The sequence below is a fragment of the Diabrotica undecimpunctata genome, chromosome 5, assembly GCF_040954645.1.
Source record: "Diabrotica undecimpunctata isolate CICGRU chromosome 5, icDiaUnde3, whole genome shotgun sequence".
Lineage (NCBI taxonomy): Eukaryota > Metazoa > Arthropoda > Insecta > Coleoptera > Chrysomelidae > Diabrotica > Diabrotica undecimpunctata.
Genome location: NC_092807.1, coordinates 65,348,198 through 65,364,193, shown reverse-complemented (window position 1 = coordinate 65,364,193; position 15,996 = coordinate 65,348,198). Strand labels below are relative to the sequence as shown.

At 32.8% G+C, this 15,996-nt stretch overlaps 2 protein-coding genes across 2 annotated transcripts; one reads left to right on the top strand and one right to left on the bottom strand.

Moving 5' to 3' along the window:
- Positions 1 to 1,912: 1,912 nt before the first annotated feature.
- Positions 1,913 to 4,015, top strand: LOC140442230 (uncharacterized). Its single transcript, XM_072533307.1, has one exon. The coding sequence runs from the start codon at positions 1,913 to 1,915 to the stop codon at positions 4,013 to 4,015; it is 2,103 nt and encodes a 700-aa protein (XP_072389408.1).
- A 4,007-nt stretch (positions 4,016 to 8,022) lies between these two features.
- On the bottom strand, positions 8,023 to 9,267 carry LOC140442229 (uncharacterized). The gene has a single exon (XM_072533306.1). It carries the CDS (start codon positions 9,265 to 9,267, stop codon positions 8,023 to 8,025), a length of 1,245 nt encoding a protein of 414 aa, XP_072389407.1.
- Positions 9,268 to 15,996: the final 6,729 nt, after the last annotated feature.

Genomic DNA, 15,996 nt, shown 5'->3' with positions numbered 1-15,996 from the left:
CACAAGATACCTATTCCAGAAAAGAAGAACCGAAAAAAACAGAAAAACATATATCACAGAAAGTGATGGAGTCGAAGAAAGCTGGGCAAAAGTTAAGTCTAATATCTTAGCCTCGGCCAAGAAAGTTCTTGGTAAAAGAAATATAAATAAAGTGAAGGAAAAATGTAAAGAAAACAAAAAAGCTTACCTGAAATACATGTCAACCAAAACACAAGAGGCATAACATAATTACAAGACAATTAGAAACGAAACACATGCACTTATAAGAAAAATAAAAAATGGTCACTGGGAACGTTTTTCGAAAGAAATGGAACATAATTTTTCTCGTCTGCAAAAGGAAATATAGCGCTTCATCAGACGTCAAAGAACGGAGGTAAGTAACTAATAGAACTAAAATACATAGAAAATGATACGTGGATTGACTACCTAAAAAAGCTATATACAGGAGAAAAACAAACGACGCTAGAACCGGAAACATCAGAAATTACAACATATAAAGAACTTAATTAAAATGTACAGGAAGTTCGGAAAATACTTGAAAACCTGAGGAACAGAAAAGCAGCAGGTAAAGACGGGATACCAAACGAATACTGAAATATTGTGGAGCAGCAATGACAAATGAATGAAAAATTAACAACATTAATTAATAAAATTATAAAACACAATAAAATGCCGGAAGAATGGAGAAGGAGCGAACTAACTCTACTATTTAAAAAAGGAGATAAAAACAGACAAAAAACTACAGAGGTATAAACTTGTTAAATACTACGCTAAAACTTACAACTAAAATTTTACAAGTGCTAATTAATCACAATATAAGTTTAGCAGATGAACAACCGGGTTTTTTTAGTAGTAGATCGTGTACAGATGCAAAATTCATGATAAAGCAAATTACTGAGAAATCACTGAAGTATAATAGACCAGCATTCCTGTGTCTGATTGACCTAAAGAAAGCGTTTTACAGAGTAAGACTAAAAGATGTAATCCATCTTCTGTATAATAGAGAAGCTCCCCTAAATATTATAAAAACTATCGAAAACATCGACCAAAACAACAAAATTGAAGTCAGAATAGAGGGACAACTTACAGAATCAGTAGATGTATATTGTACCCCCAAAATGAGGAGGAGAGACACCTGGCAGTCTAAACAACATCCGGTTTGATATCCAGTGTGCAAAATATAAGGAGGTTAATTGACAATATCCGGTTTAAAAATAACTCAAGGTTAATGGCCAATATCTAAAAATAGCTGAAGGTCAGTGACCTGACTATCTGGTGTGTCTAGACAATATCCGGTCTAAAAATAACTCAAGGTTAATGACCAATATCTAAAAATAGCTGAAGGTCAGTGACCTGACCATCTGGTGTGTCTAGACAATATCCGGTCTAAAAATAACTCAAGGTTAATGACCAATATCTAAAAATAGCTGAAGGTCAGTGACCTGACCATCTGGTGTGTCTAGACAATATCCGGTCTAAAAATAACTCAAGGTTAATGACCAATATCTTAAAATAAATGGAGGTCAGCGACCTGGGCATCTGGTGTGTCTAGACAATATCCGATCTAAAAATAACTCAAGGGTAATGGCCAATATCTAAAAATAGCTGAAGGTCAGTGACCTAGCCATCTTGCGTGTCTAGACAGTATCCTGTCTAAAAATAACTCAAGGTTAATGACCAATATCTAAAAATAGCTGAAGGTCAGCGACCTGGGCATCTGGTGTGTCTAGACAATATCCGGTCTAAAAATAGCATTCGATTAACATCGTCTAAAATAACATGGAGGGGTTAATATTCACATAACATATTTAAGGCAAATTGGTGGGGGCTCCTCAGTAGTTTATCAGGAATCATGAATACGTGTAGTATGTGCAATAAATCGTTTTCGCGCTCGGATAACTTGTCGCGACATATGAAAACATGTAAATACAGAAATGTGAATGGTCATAATGACCATAATGGGGATTATTATATTCCCAAAAAAAGATTAAGACCGCTTAATTTGGAAGTAATAGATGGCACTGTTTCAAAATTGACACATGCGTTTAAAAACAGAATTGCATCTTATCGTTTTAATAGTGATAAGAAACTGGATTATTATAGATTTTTAGAAGATGTTAAACCCAAAGTTTTAAGCATCTTGAGTGAATATCTACATCAGCACAATACGATTAAAGTAAATTTTGAAATATTTGCTATTTATCTAAAACCTGACACCAATCTATCAGATATCAAGTCCATGAACACACGCAATAAAATTATATCTATCAGCACTGAACTGGATGAAGCATTTGCTGATTTTAAGGAAGCACTGATGACACAAGCCTCAGAATTTCAAGAGAAAGATTCAAATTGGGTATTACAGGAAATAATGTTTTTAGATGTTAACATCAACAAATTTAGTAGTATTTCTGCATCAACGTATATTCGTCTCCCAACACCTTTAGCAAGAAAACACGCTATTTTAAATATAGAAAACAAAGATAATAAGTGTTTTGCGTGGAGTGTTATTGCAGCTGTTTTTCCTGCCTCTGGTAACCCAACCAAACCAGAATCCTATCCACCATACGATACTTTGTTGAATTTTGAAGGTATTGACTTTCCGATAAAACTAAAAGGCATTAAAAAGTTTGAGACTCTTAATAATATTTCAGTAAATGTTTATGGGCTAGAATCTAATTTCGTAACTAATAAACGGCAATATGAAATAGTTGGGCCACTGTATTTTACAAGTAATCGCCATGCCACTCATGTGAACCTTTTGCTTATCACAAATGATACACAAAGTCATTATTGTCTGATTTTAGACATGTCGAGACTTGTAAGAAGTCAAAAAACAAAAAACCATCGCAAAGAATACTTATGTGATGGATGTCTACAATTCTTTGTTAGCGAAGAAAACCTAAATAATCACCAAAAGAGCGATGGTTCACATATTTACACAAAACTTCCCACAACACAACCTAAAATTAATAAGCTTGGTGAAATAGGACCAGAAAATATACTGAAATTTATCAATTTTCAAAAAATGTTACCAGTGCCATTTGTTATATATGCGGACTTTGAAAGTTTGCTGAAGCCCATAGACTGCACCGAACCTTTTAATGGAAATTTATATTTTGTTAAAACAGCTGAACACCAAGCATATTCATTTGCATTTTATCTTAAATGCAGCTATGACGATTCACTCTCAAGACTAATAAATTATGAAGGAAAGGATGCCCCAAAGGTGTTTATCCAGAAATTGGATGATTTAGTACATGAACTATATAACAATCACCTTAAACATATTAAACCAATGTCACCGTTAACAAAAGAAGAAATTAAAGAACATGAAAGCGCTACCGAGTGTTACTTGTGTGGGAAGCCATTTAATCCTTTTAATCATAAGGTAAGAGATCATCATCATTTACCTTCAAAATATCTTGGACCCGCTCATAATTCATGTAATATCAATTACAAACTCTCAAATACAATACCTGTGTTTTTTCACAATATGAGTAATTATGATTGTCATCTTTTTGTTAAAGAGCTTTCAACAACTGGTGAACAAGTGTCAGTAATTGCACAGACCAAAGAAAAATATATCACAATTTCTAAAAAAATACTCGTAGAAGAGTCGAAAAGGGGTCCACATAAATACATAACTCTGAGATTTGTTGATTCATTTAGATTTTTGGCAAAATCTCTGGATATTCTGAGCACAACTTTAGACTCGGAGCAGTGTAAAGAAATTAAAAAGTATTTCCCAGATACTAAACACTTTGAACTTGTGAGACACAAGGGTGTGTTTCCTTATTCATATATGGATGGATTTGACAAACTTAAAGAAAAAACACTACCACCTAAAGAAAATTTCTACAATAATCTAACTAACAAACACATTTCTGATGAAGATTATGCGAGAGCAATTGATGTATGGAACACATTTGATTGTAAATCTATGAGTGACTATGCTATGTTGTACCTAATATCAGATGTCTTATTATTGGCTGATGTGTTTCAAAAATTTTAGAAAAGTATGTCACAAAGAATACAATTTGGATCCTTGTCACTACATAACTGCTCCTGCATTAAGTTGGGACGCAATGTTAAGATACACCAAAATTGAACTAGAGCTTCTTACCGATGTCGACATGGTACACTTTTTAAAGAAAGGAGTAAGAGGAGGAGTGGCACAATGTAGCAAAAGAGAAGCCGTGGCAAATAATCGACATCTACCCAATTATGATCCACAACAACCCGAGTCTTACATCATATATCTAGATGCTACAAATTTATATGGTGCGGCCATGTGTCAATATCTTCCATATGGAAATTTTAAATGGGTAACCGATGTTGAAAATTTTAACTGTTTTTCGGTGGAGGATGATGCGAATAAAGGGTATGTGTTGGAAGTGGATTTGGAATATCCAGCTCATTTACATTCTGCACATGATGATATACCATTCTGCCCCGAAAGCATGGTACCACCAGGAAGCAAATATCCTAAACTTATACCAAATCTCAACAATAAAACTAAATACATTATCCATTATCGCAATCTTAAACAGTGTCTTAAGTATTGTCTGGTACTAAAAAGGATTCATCGTATACTAGAGTTTTCGCAATCACCATGGCTAAAAAAATATATTGACCTAAATACATCACTTAGAAACAAAGCCAAAAACGAGTTTGAGCGGGGTCTCTTTAAATTGCTGAATAATGCGATATTCGGGCAAACTTTGGAGAATGTTGAAAAAAGGAAGGATATCCGCCTCTGTACTCGCTGGGAAACAAAAACAAATTCGTTGGGAGCCAGGGCACTTATCTCGAAACCAGAATTCAAGTCTTGTTCTGTGTTTAATGAAAATTTGGTTGCGGTTCATTTGGGTAAAACCAAAATAGTTTACGATAAGCCTCTCTATGTTGGATTTACAATTTTAGATTTATCAAAAACAGTGATATATGATTTTTATTATGGATATATAAAAAAGAAGTATGGGGAAACTGCAAGCTTGTTATACACAGACACAGACTCCCTGATTATGGAAATATATACCTCTAATTTCTATGAGGACATGAAAAGAAATATAGAACATTTCGACACCTCCAACTATCCAACTGATAATATTCACGGGATACCGAAAACACCTTCAATACTAGGAAAAATGAAAGATGAATTTGCATCTACACCCATTAAAAGTTTTTATGGTACAGGTGCTAAAGCTTATTGCATAGAAGCAAATAAAATAATACAAAAAGCAAAAGGCATTTCAAAACACGTAACCAAAACACAGTTGCAAATGAGTGATTATGTACTATTAGTAAAAAAAGGTGGTGTAATCTTTAGAAAAATGTATGTATTTGTGTCTAATTTACATACCATATATACGGAACTTAGAAATAAAGTGGCACTATCTTCGAAGGATGACAAACGCTATGTAATAAACGGTGACGTAAAAACTCTTGCGTGGGGGCATTTTTTAATTAAATCACATAATGGTACTATAGGTGATCTTATTATGTTTGGGAATGAGCTGCTACATACCCCGGAATTAGCCGATTTAGAAAAGATCCCCCTTGAAGAATTTTTTCAGGTTGATTCTTTTCAATATGATTCATACTTGTAAATTGTGTAAAATAATTGTATATTTATTTGTAATAATAAAACGCATCTATATAAACAAATTTTTTTATTTAAAACCTTAAAAAATTCTATTAATACCGTAATTATTGAAAAAGTCGAACATAAAGCTATATAATAAAATATTGGAGATATGACTGTATCCTTCTTAGGTCTTTCATTATAAAGTTCCAACCATTTGGAGTCACTGCTTCTACCACTCATATGTCTAAAACGCAATTTATATTTAGTGCTGTTTAATGGTATTTCAGCTTGTAAAGTTGGTAAAAAATTGTTTCCTGGATATGATTTCATTCTTGACCATGTCTGAGGCCATGTTTCATTTAGTGTGCCATTACTGTCAAAGCATACAAAAACTTCCCTGACATTGATGGGTTGTTGGATTAAAAGCAGATTTCTTACAATTGCTTGTAAAACAATAAAGTCTAATAATATCATCTTAATAATCTCTATACAGATTTTGAGCATCTATTTATAGTAAATCTAACAAAGGGAGTGGGGAGTCCCATTTATGTGGTGGGGATTCCATTAATCCATCACGATAACCTACTCTTCGAAGAGATAATCCCATAGGTCTAGTCTCACTACAAAATTTACAAAATTCAAACACCAATTTCCACCCTTTAAATATTAAGTTTATTGGAATAAGTCTAGTTCCAGACATTTTACGGCAAATAAGACAAATTTTTTGTCGTACAATATAAAAAGGAGGTCTCGAAAATGTTTTCCACTCGTCACCACTAAGTTGATCATTCAGATTATCACAATATTTATATGACATGTTCCTCTCGTATCTTGTATTTGAACACAAATTGTACTATAAGTATGCGAATTAGTTTGAGTGGAGGACTTTCAGCTAATAAAGTTTACTAGACCTGACGCGGAACAGTCTAGTGTTACTATACCGTTAGGAGTGGGGGGAGTGCATCTCAACACATCTGCATCCGGTGTCAATGAGAGTAGAGAGAATATAAGAGTACTGAAAGCTCATTATTGTAAACAGTATGCACTCAAGAAGGTTACGTGAACGAGTTGAGCAGTTTTATACAGATATAAAAAGAATAAAACGCGATATTTTATTTTACGAAAAATCAAGGAATGTTAAAGAGTTACAGAAAAGTATTAACCAATTAAAAAGTGAATATCAAAATAAACTTCGTATGTTTAAAAACTTTTCACGACTTAGTATAAGTGATGCGCTTGCGTAGTGGAAGAGTTTATTCACCGGAAGAAGAAAATAGACTATTTTTTGTTTCTAAAGTCGAGGAGCAAAAGTGGATAGACTTGGTGTTTAAAAACATTAACCGTTTTAACAATAATGGAATGTTGTCAGAAAAAAATTGTAATGAATCAACACCCACAAAAACCGTTGTACATGTTTACAAAAACAGAGTTGGAAAACTTTACCATACCGTACATTAGTAAATATGTGTCACCATATGAAATTCTTCGGTCCTGGGATAAATTACCCGTCGAAGTGGTTCAGGATTTTGAAGTACAGATTAGAATTCCGTGTTTTATACACTTCAATCGCCCCGAATGGAGAACAGAGCTAGAAGGATTCGCCCCTGTTCAATCCAGTTGTCGTTTATGTAGGTTTGCATTGGAAAATTTAGATAACAATTATATTGTTTGAATGTAGTAATTATTAATAAAGTATTATTTTTTAATAAGGTATTTTTATTGCTTAAATAAAACATTATGTAAGAAAAAAATTTTTATTGCATAATAAAATTATTGTATAAGTAAAATACATTAGATAAAGCACATACACTATTATTATTTAAATGGTATGGGCATTTTGGCTCCATTATCTCCAAGGCTGGTTGTTCATCAAACTCTATAACTGGTACTAAACTATACTTTCTTATATATTGAGCCTTTTCTCTTCCTTTGACATAAACGATATCGACATTACTTGTCAAGTATCGAATAATATCATGAACTTGATGTACCGGGGTAAATCCGTTATTCCAGTTAAGACCATGGTGATTATGCATTAACCAAACAGCTTGTTTATGAAACTCTGGATTCAGCAACCTCAATGGATATGGAGGTTTGAAAAAATAATGACTAATTTTTTCGCCATCATAAGTCGCCAACTCTTTCACGATAAATTTATTTTTCTCGGTGTTAAAACCTTGTACGTCTATTATTAAGCACATGTTAAAGTCTGTCTTTGTATGGTATCTAACTTGCATTTATAAAACAATTTCAGTCATGCGCATGTGAGAGGTTCACATATAATGCTATAGCGGCAACCCATCTTCATACATAATGTACATCTGACCTCATACGGAAAAGTCTCTCATTAGATGCAATTAAATCTTAATACCTATCTCATTATAAAAATATATTAAAAAGCCAACCTGTCCATCTAATAATATCAATATTTTTTATAATTGTTTTACTATTTTAGTTAAGGGATTATATGTAAATTCTTTCTCGTGTAATATCAGACAATAAGCGGAGATATCAGAGGTTGTTGGCTCATCTTTCTCAAATTCTATACGTAACACCACAGATCCTGATTGAATTACTTCTTTTTGTCGAGAGCAGTCAATATGTATCAGTGGTGCAATCATTTTAAAGTCATAAGGATTAAATATTGGTTGATTCAGCACCATATGATAATAACTTTCTTGGAAATTGCCAAACATTTCATAAAGTTTCGCAAATCTATTTGTTTTAAAATCTAATTGTAGATCATTATAGGGATATCTTTCAGAATTTAAAAATACTTTAATATTTTTTAAAGTGCAATGATCAAATTTACTCATATCTTTTGTTAATTTCGATTTTCTGTTATTTTGGAAAGCAACAATGATGTGACGAGGTGTTTCTATTTTCGTACTAGTGCGCACAGACCACGTATGGCGGGTAGAGTTGTTTAGAGCAGGATATTCAATCATTTGATAAGAGCGAAATTTGATAGGTAATTCTTGATTTGTATGTGAAATCTTGTTAAGTCGTATCTGTTCTCGTATACTCGGTGTTATATGTGGAACCTCCCAATATAATTTACTAATATCAATTTTTGGTCGTTCGCTTTCATCTATGCTGACTACAGCATCAATATCATCATTTGATCTAATTAGTATTAATTCTTGTTTCATGTTCATAATAATTTTCCTGAAATCTTCAAAGAATCCTGATAGGAGTCTTAAAGGTATGCATACGTTAAAGTTTCCATTTGAATCCACCAACACACTGTTTTTGGGAACTTCATTATTGGTTTCCATTCTACTCATTTTTGGAAACCAACCAGCGTTTTCTAATTGCAAGCTTTGGTTTTCGTTAAGACTAAGATAGTTTTTAATACTGGATACTAATCCTACATCACGTACTGAGTCAACTACTACCCCATTTAGTTCGTAGCGTAGTTCGCGAAACATGAAAGCTATACTATTATTAATAAATTTTAATTTTTTTGGTATGTTATTATCATGCGTGAGTAAACGTCCTTCGATATAAAGATAACTATTTCCGGGGTATGTAAATGCATCTAGATCTTGAATAGGAATACGTATTTCATCGTTATAACCCAACTTTCCAGGAATGTATGGTTGATATGTGTGAAACTGATATTCTTCAATGGTGTTGTCATTAAAAGGTTGACCAGTAACATGAAGAATTTCCATTATACTAGGACTTTAAATCCTAACGATTGTAAGAAGCGACGATTAGATGATGTTATTATTTTAGAAGGTAATCTCCTTATATATGTTTTTGGTATGTGAGAAAAAACTAGAACCATTATATACGTTTTCTAAGATGTAGATTAACCGTAACTTCTTCTCCTCCAAAGTCAATTAGTTTACCTGCTTGGTTAATAATTTTTACTGTAAGGTTGGTGATTGTCTTGATACCAACTGGATAATACAAAATATTTTGAGGAGCATCCACTATTTTATACCCAATCGGAACGATTGGAAAAAATTGGTGAATCAAGTGGACAGGGTTTCCATTTAAATAGCATCCTGAAGCGATGTTACAATCAACACACAGGGTGTTTGCTCCCCATATTTCCACCGGTTTATCTGAAATATGTGTTTGGTTTGGAACTAGTTGTCGTGATTTAAAACCAAACAATTTCCCAATGGAATTTCTGGGGAGGAATGAAATTTCTCGATTACTCTTAATAACAACTTTGGAAGTTGATACCTGTGGAGTAATTTCTAAAGTCGCATCATTATCAATCTTTTTCATGTTTTCTTGAATAAGCTTTGTAATATCATCCAATTCATAAGACCCCTTAGGTAGCTTGTAGGTATGGGTAAAATTTTTGAAATTCCAGAGAAAAACGTTATTGCTTTCATCGACATTTGGAATAGTATTAAAACTATAGAAACTGGTTAGACCAATTTCATAGTCAAATTCATCTTCAAGATAAATCGGAGGATTAAAATTATAGCTCAGATTTGAAGAGCTTCCAGTAAGCGTAAAGTTTAAAGACATTTTACGTAAACATATTACATTGGTAGCTATTTATAGTAGTTGAATAGAAAATCTAGTGAGTAATGACCGCACTTGTATGAATCGTTTTGGATTTTGTCGTAGTTGTAATATATCTGTACATTACCTTTACTTAAAAAATATTTTATTACATTCTGTGGTGGGGGTAAATCTCCATATGAATCAAAGTAAATTACTTGAGATTTAGATTTTACATAAGCTACCCAGTGTGTTCCCTCACCACTCCTTGAATCTAAATTTATAACACCACATTCGTTTTTATGAATATTTTTAGGTAACGTATCTCTCATGAATACACCTCTAAAATATGGTAATGTTTTACCATACTTTATTATATCTGTATTTGTTAAAGCGTGATGAGGAAGGTTTAGTTTTTTGAGTAAGGTTTTAAATATAATCCATACCCTTTATACGGTCTTAAATACAATCCTTTGCCTTTCTGTTCCATGGCAAGATTATGGCGTTTTTGTTCTTCAAGACTCATTCGATTAGCTTTTGCATCTCCAATAGCCTTGTAAATTCCCGCCCCCATCCCCCCAACAGTTCCAAGCGCGCTTAATAAAGGTAAAAGTAGTAGTAAAAATCCTCCTTTTTTAGGTGTTTTAATCACTCGTTTTTTTTTATTTGTCTTTTTACGAAGGGAACCGCCTTTTTTGCGTTTAAGGCCCATTCCCAATTTACGTTTTCCTTTCATAGCTGTTGTAACAAACCAAGCGGCTGCTTTTTCTCCAAATGGGGTCTCTTTCGATTTTACAATATCCCAAGCTTTGTTTTCTAAAATCTTATCCGCTTCGTGTCTGGTTAATAAATCAGTATTTTTAGAGTATTTAATATCGTGCTGTTTACAAGCTTCGTCTAGTTTATTGATTCCCTTATCCCCTTGCTTTAATCTTTGTTGTAAACGAGTTCCTGGTCCGCAATATGAATATCCTGGAAGATGTAGCTCTAGAGGAAGTTTGTTAATGAGTGAGTTTAATAACCCACAGCCTTTTCTTTTAGTAGTTTGTTTTATTTTCATACTCTGCCTCTTATATATATAGGTGTTGGGGCTATATATACCCGAAATTTTTAACTCATTTTTCACAATGAAAATTGAACCACAAAAACTCTCTCTTCCCATTACAAACCACGATGATATTACCAAAGAACTTCAAGTAAAACATAGTTATCTTTTTAATGGAGTCAAAAGGGTTTTAATTGTTGGACCAAGTGGTTGCGGCAAGACTAACGTACTATTGTCTTTAATTGAACATCCAAATGGTCTTAGATTTGAAAATATTTATTTATATTCCAAATCGTTGTATCAACCAAAGTATACGTACTTACGAAGCTTAATTGAACCTATAAAGGAAATTGGCTATAAAGAATATAATGACTCATCCAATGTACCACCTCCAGATGATATTAAAGAGAATTCGGTAGTTATTTTTGATGATATTCCATCCCGTGATCAACAAATTATACAGAATTATTATTGTTACGCAAGACACAAACACTTAGATTGCTTTTATTTATGTCAAACATATAGTGCAATTTCAAAACAATTAATTAGAGATAATTCTAATTTACTCGTAGTTTTTCAACAGGACTTTACAAATTTAAAACATATCTTTGATGACCACGTAAACATTGATATGACTTTCCCACAGTTTAAAGATTTATGCTCATTTTGCTGGAAAGACAGATATGGATTTATAGTCATTGATAAAGACTCTTCCAAATCAATGGGTCGATATCGCTGTGGGTTCGATAAGTATATAAGGCTGTAAAAACGGGGTTTAGAATACACAATGGATCCCAAAGTTACGCGAAAACTGCTTTTATCACGACAAGCTTTAAAGAAAAAGTATCGTAGTTTAAAACATGACATAGCTCAGTCTCAGTCTGCTTTAGAAAAAAATTATAAACCAATTACTCAACCACTTAATGAACTTTTGCATAAACTATACTATAAGCATTTTGCATAAATATACTACAAGAACCAGAGTATTCGTTTCAAAAGCCATTGAAATTAGGCTCACCAAAAAGGTATAAAATGCGAAAATCTAATTATCGTTTAGCCTTTTCTTCCCCAAATACAAGTATACTCCCTGAGGGGTCAAAAACACCTACTAATTTTGGAGATGAATCTATTATTCCAACGGAAGAAGTATTCACACCACAACCAGAAGAAACTTTTGAGTCAGAAGAACAAACGAATACCACGGATGAGAATATTAATCGATATTTTGAGGATACGCTTAGAGAATTTAATCAGATGATCACTAATCCAGATATAATGAATCAATTTTATGAGAATTATGCTTCACCATTGCCAAAGAAATATATTAAAGCTAACATCGAAGACACAAAAGGTGATTTCGATCATGACTTAGGAGTTTATCATGACTTGGAAACTGAAAAATTTTCTATTGGAAATTCCTTAATTGATTTTGATGGAGCTGATTTAATTATTAATAATATAAGATACAAGGGAACGCCAGGTCTTTATGAGTTACTATTTAAAGTAAACCCCCAATCGTTTAAAAAAACAGATGTTAATGAGTATATTGATATTTTACGTAGAACAAATGCAATTTATAGAAACCACAACCCAGAATTGCCTATAAAAAGTATTCCATCAAAAATAAAGGATAAATATAATTTTATTATTAAACCAGCTTTGGAAACGAGACCCCAACCATTTAGAAGTCGTTTAAGTTCACTCCCCGGAAATTTAGCAAAAGGCCCTGTTACCCGAAACCCCAAAAAATGACTTTGGAAGTCATTTTTTAAACAATTGTCAAACTCCTGATTCATCTTCCCATCCATTATATTTTGTGTGTGATCCTTCTTATTTTTATAGTAAATGTGTATTAACTTTCAAAGGAACAAAAGCAACAAATCTGAACAAAGAATATTATATATTGGATAGTGGTTTATTTTCATATCAATTTACACTAAGTGGTACTATTGATAATGTGCAAATTAATGTTTCAAGTGGAGAAGTAATGATAACCTCGAAATCAGTAAATACAGAGTATAAATATGAGCAGCTACCAGGAGTAAAGATTTTTCAAGGTGATATAATTTCTTTTAAATTAGATAAAGATTCGAATTTTGTGGTATATATGACCCTTCGTTGTCCTTTAGAAAAAGATGTCAAACATTAAATCACAAGTCGTACATGAACTGCATAAACCGGCAAAAAAAAAATTTTAGACGGAGACATGTAATCATCAAAGGATTAAACGATCTGATTCAAGCAGATTTAGCTATAATGATTCCTTATGCCAAAGTTAATAATGGATACCAATATATTCTCATTGTAATTAATGCGTTTAGTAAATTTGTGTGGGCCGAACCTGTTAAAAGAAAAACAGGGACTGAAATTACTAAAGCCATGAAAAAAATTTTAAATCAAATGAAGAAGCCACCAAAAAACCTTCAAACAGATTTGGGTAAAGAGTTTTACAATTCTCAGTTTCATGAACTTATGAAGTCACATGGTATTAACCACTACAGCACATTCTCGAATTTAAAAGCCTCCATTGCTGAGAGAGTAATCAGAACAATAAAATCGATGTTGTGGAGGCAGTTCAGCTTGCAGGGGACTTACAAATGGGTGAATAATCTTTCTGATATAGTAAAAAAATACAATAATACCAAACATTCGACTACAGGTGCCATTCCTAGCAAAGTTAATGAAAAGAATGCCAAGAATATAACTGCATATAATTACCTTAAAATCATTGACCCCAGGAAACATAAATTTAAAGTTGGTGATCACGTCCGAATTTCGAGATATAGAAATTTGTTTACTAAGGGTTATTTGCCCAACTGGACAAATGAGATTTTTAAAATAAGAAAAGTTAAGCAGACAAATCCAGTGACTTACTTATTAGAAGATTCACGCAAAGAAGAAATTCAAGGAGCGTTTTACAGCGAAGAATTAAGGAAAACCCAGTACCCTGACGTCTACTTGGTGGAGAAGGTATTGAAAAAAAAGGGCAATAAGGTGTTTGTGAAATGGTTAGGGATGGATTTTACACATAATTCATGGATTAATAAAAATAATGTATTATAGTATTAAAATAAAAACTGTTTTTTACAAAAAAAATGTTTTATTTTTTTTTATATAATAGGCTAAATAATTAAACATGCACACAGTTTTGTTTACATCTAAATATTGGTTTAAATTTTACATTCTTTTTTACTTATGTAAATACTCAATAACAAAAAGACAAAATGCATCAAACTGAGAAGCACATTTAGATATAAATTTGTATTTCCTGTTAGTTGACTCTTTTTGGTTTTTATGTCTTTACTAATCTGATACTTAGGAAATTTGTTTTCGATTTTCATGTCTGGTGTTAATTTATAATTTTTCTGGCACTTGGAAAATTTGGAGTAAAATGTTTGTGCAAAACTACAGTTTGGACTGAATTTGATGTGTTCTTTATAAACATCATCAGTAAATAACCAATTATAAATTTCTACATGACACCAAAAGCACCTTACAATATCTTCTTTTTGTAGATAATAAAATCCATATACTGCTAACTCAACCGAAGGAACCAATCCCCTCCAGTTTTTAAATGTGGATAACCTTCCATAAAAATTATTCAGTTTGTCTGACTTATCTTCTAGACACATAGTGACTATTAGTTTTTAAAAGATATTCTGCTACATAACTTAAATAATTTATTTCTGTAGTGGAAGGGGAAAGTGTGGTAAATTATTATATTCAATTTTTTACATGTATTTATTTCTATGGCTTACGTCTAATACAGGATTAATAATTTTAGCAAGTTCTTTTATCCTACGTTGAAATCTAACTCTGTCAGCAGCCACAAACTCCCAGTACCTCGCTCTGCACGAACAAGTTGCTTCAATGTAGTGAATACAAACATTTTCATTAAATTTGACCATTAAGTAGCTCTGGATATCTATGAATTAACTCTAGCGCCATACCATAAGTTGCTCTATTTATATTCTTTACTGGTTCCATTATTTTCAGCCCAGTTTCAATTGCATTATTTGAATCAATTCCCGTCTTTAGTATTTTAAAGGAACTGATAAAATTTTCCTTTTTCAAAGTTTCCAAATGGTAGTTAATTATTGGAAGTGTTATCCACAGCGATGCAATGGAGTTTGCACCCAAAATTATCTGTGACTCGCCATTGGTAACTTTCACAACTGACATGTGGGGTAGTTGCATGAACTCTAGTTGTATTTTACCATCGTGAATCAATTGTTGGGGATTCCCTGCCATAAAACTGTCAATTGCACATTTATGTGATAAAAAGTTCAACCACTCAGGTTCACTAAATAAAACCCGATCTTGTTTGTTACCACTGATAACAACTACCGGTTCAAAATTTAATTCATGTGCTAGACAAACAGAAACAAATTTTGAGTTCGATGGGTTCAGGTAAAACCGGCGTTCACCCAAAAATACGTTTCGAAATGTAGCACTCATTTTGAAGTTATGATCCATGTGTGCAAGTCTCGGGTTCTTATACACGTTTTTCTACCCTCCCTACTCTGTCCACTATTACCACACTGCCAGATGTTCCTCCTCATTTTGCACACAATATATCATATATTCCCCCCACCCTATTACTAAATGTTATCTGGACTAACAGGTCATTGACCTCCTCCTCATTTTATAACGTATATATCAAACCGGATGTTCACTACCAGATGTCCAGGTCTTTAACCTTGAGTTATTTTTAGACCGGATATTGTCTAGACACACCAGATGGTCAGGTCGCTGACCTTCAGCTATTTTTAGATATTGTTCATTAACCTTGAGTTATTTTTAGACAGGATACTGTCTAGACTAACGGATATCCAGTTAATTGACCCTTGAGCTATTTTTAGATGTAAAGAGCAGATGGCACTAACCCCCC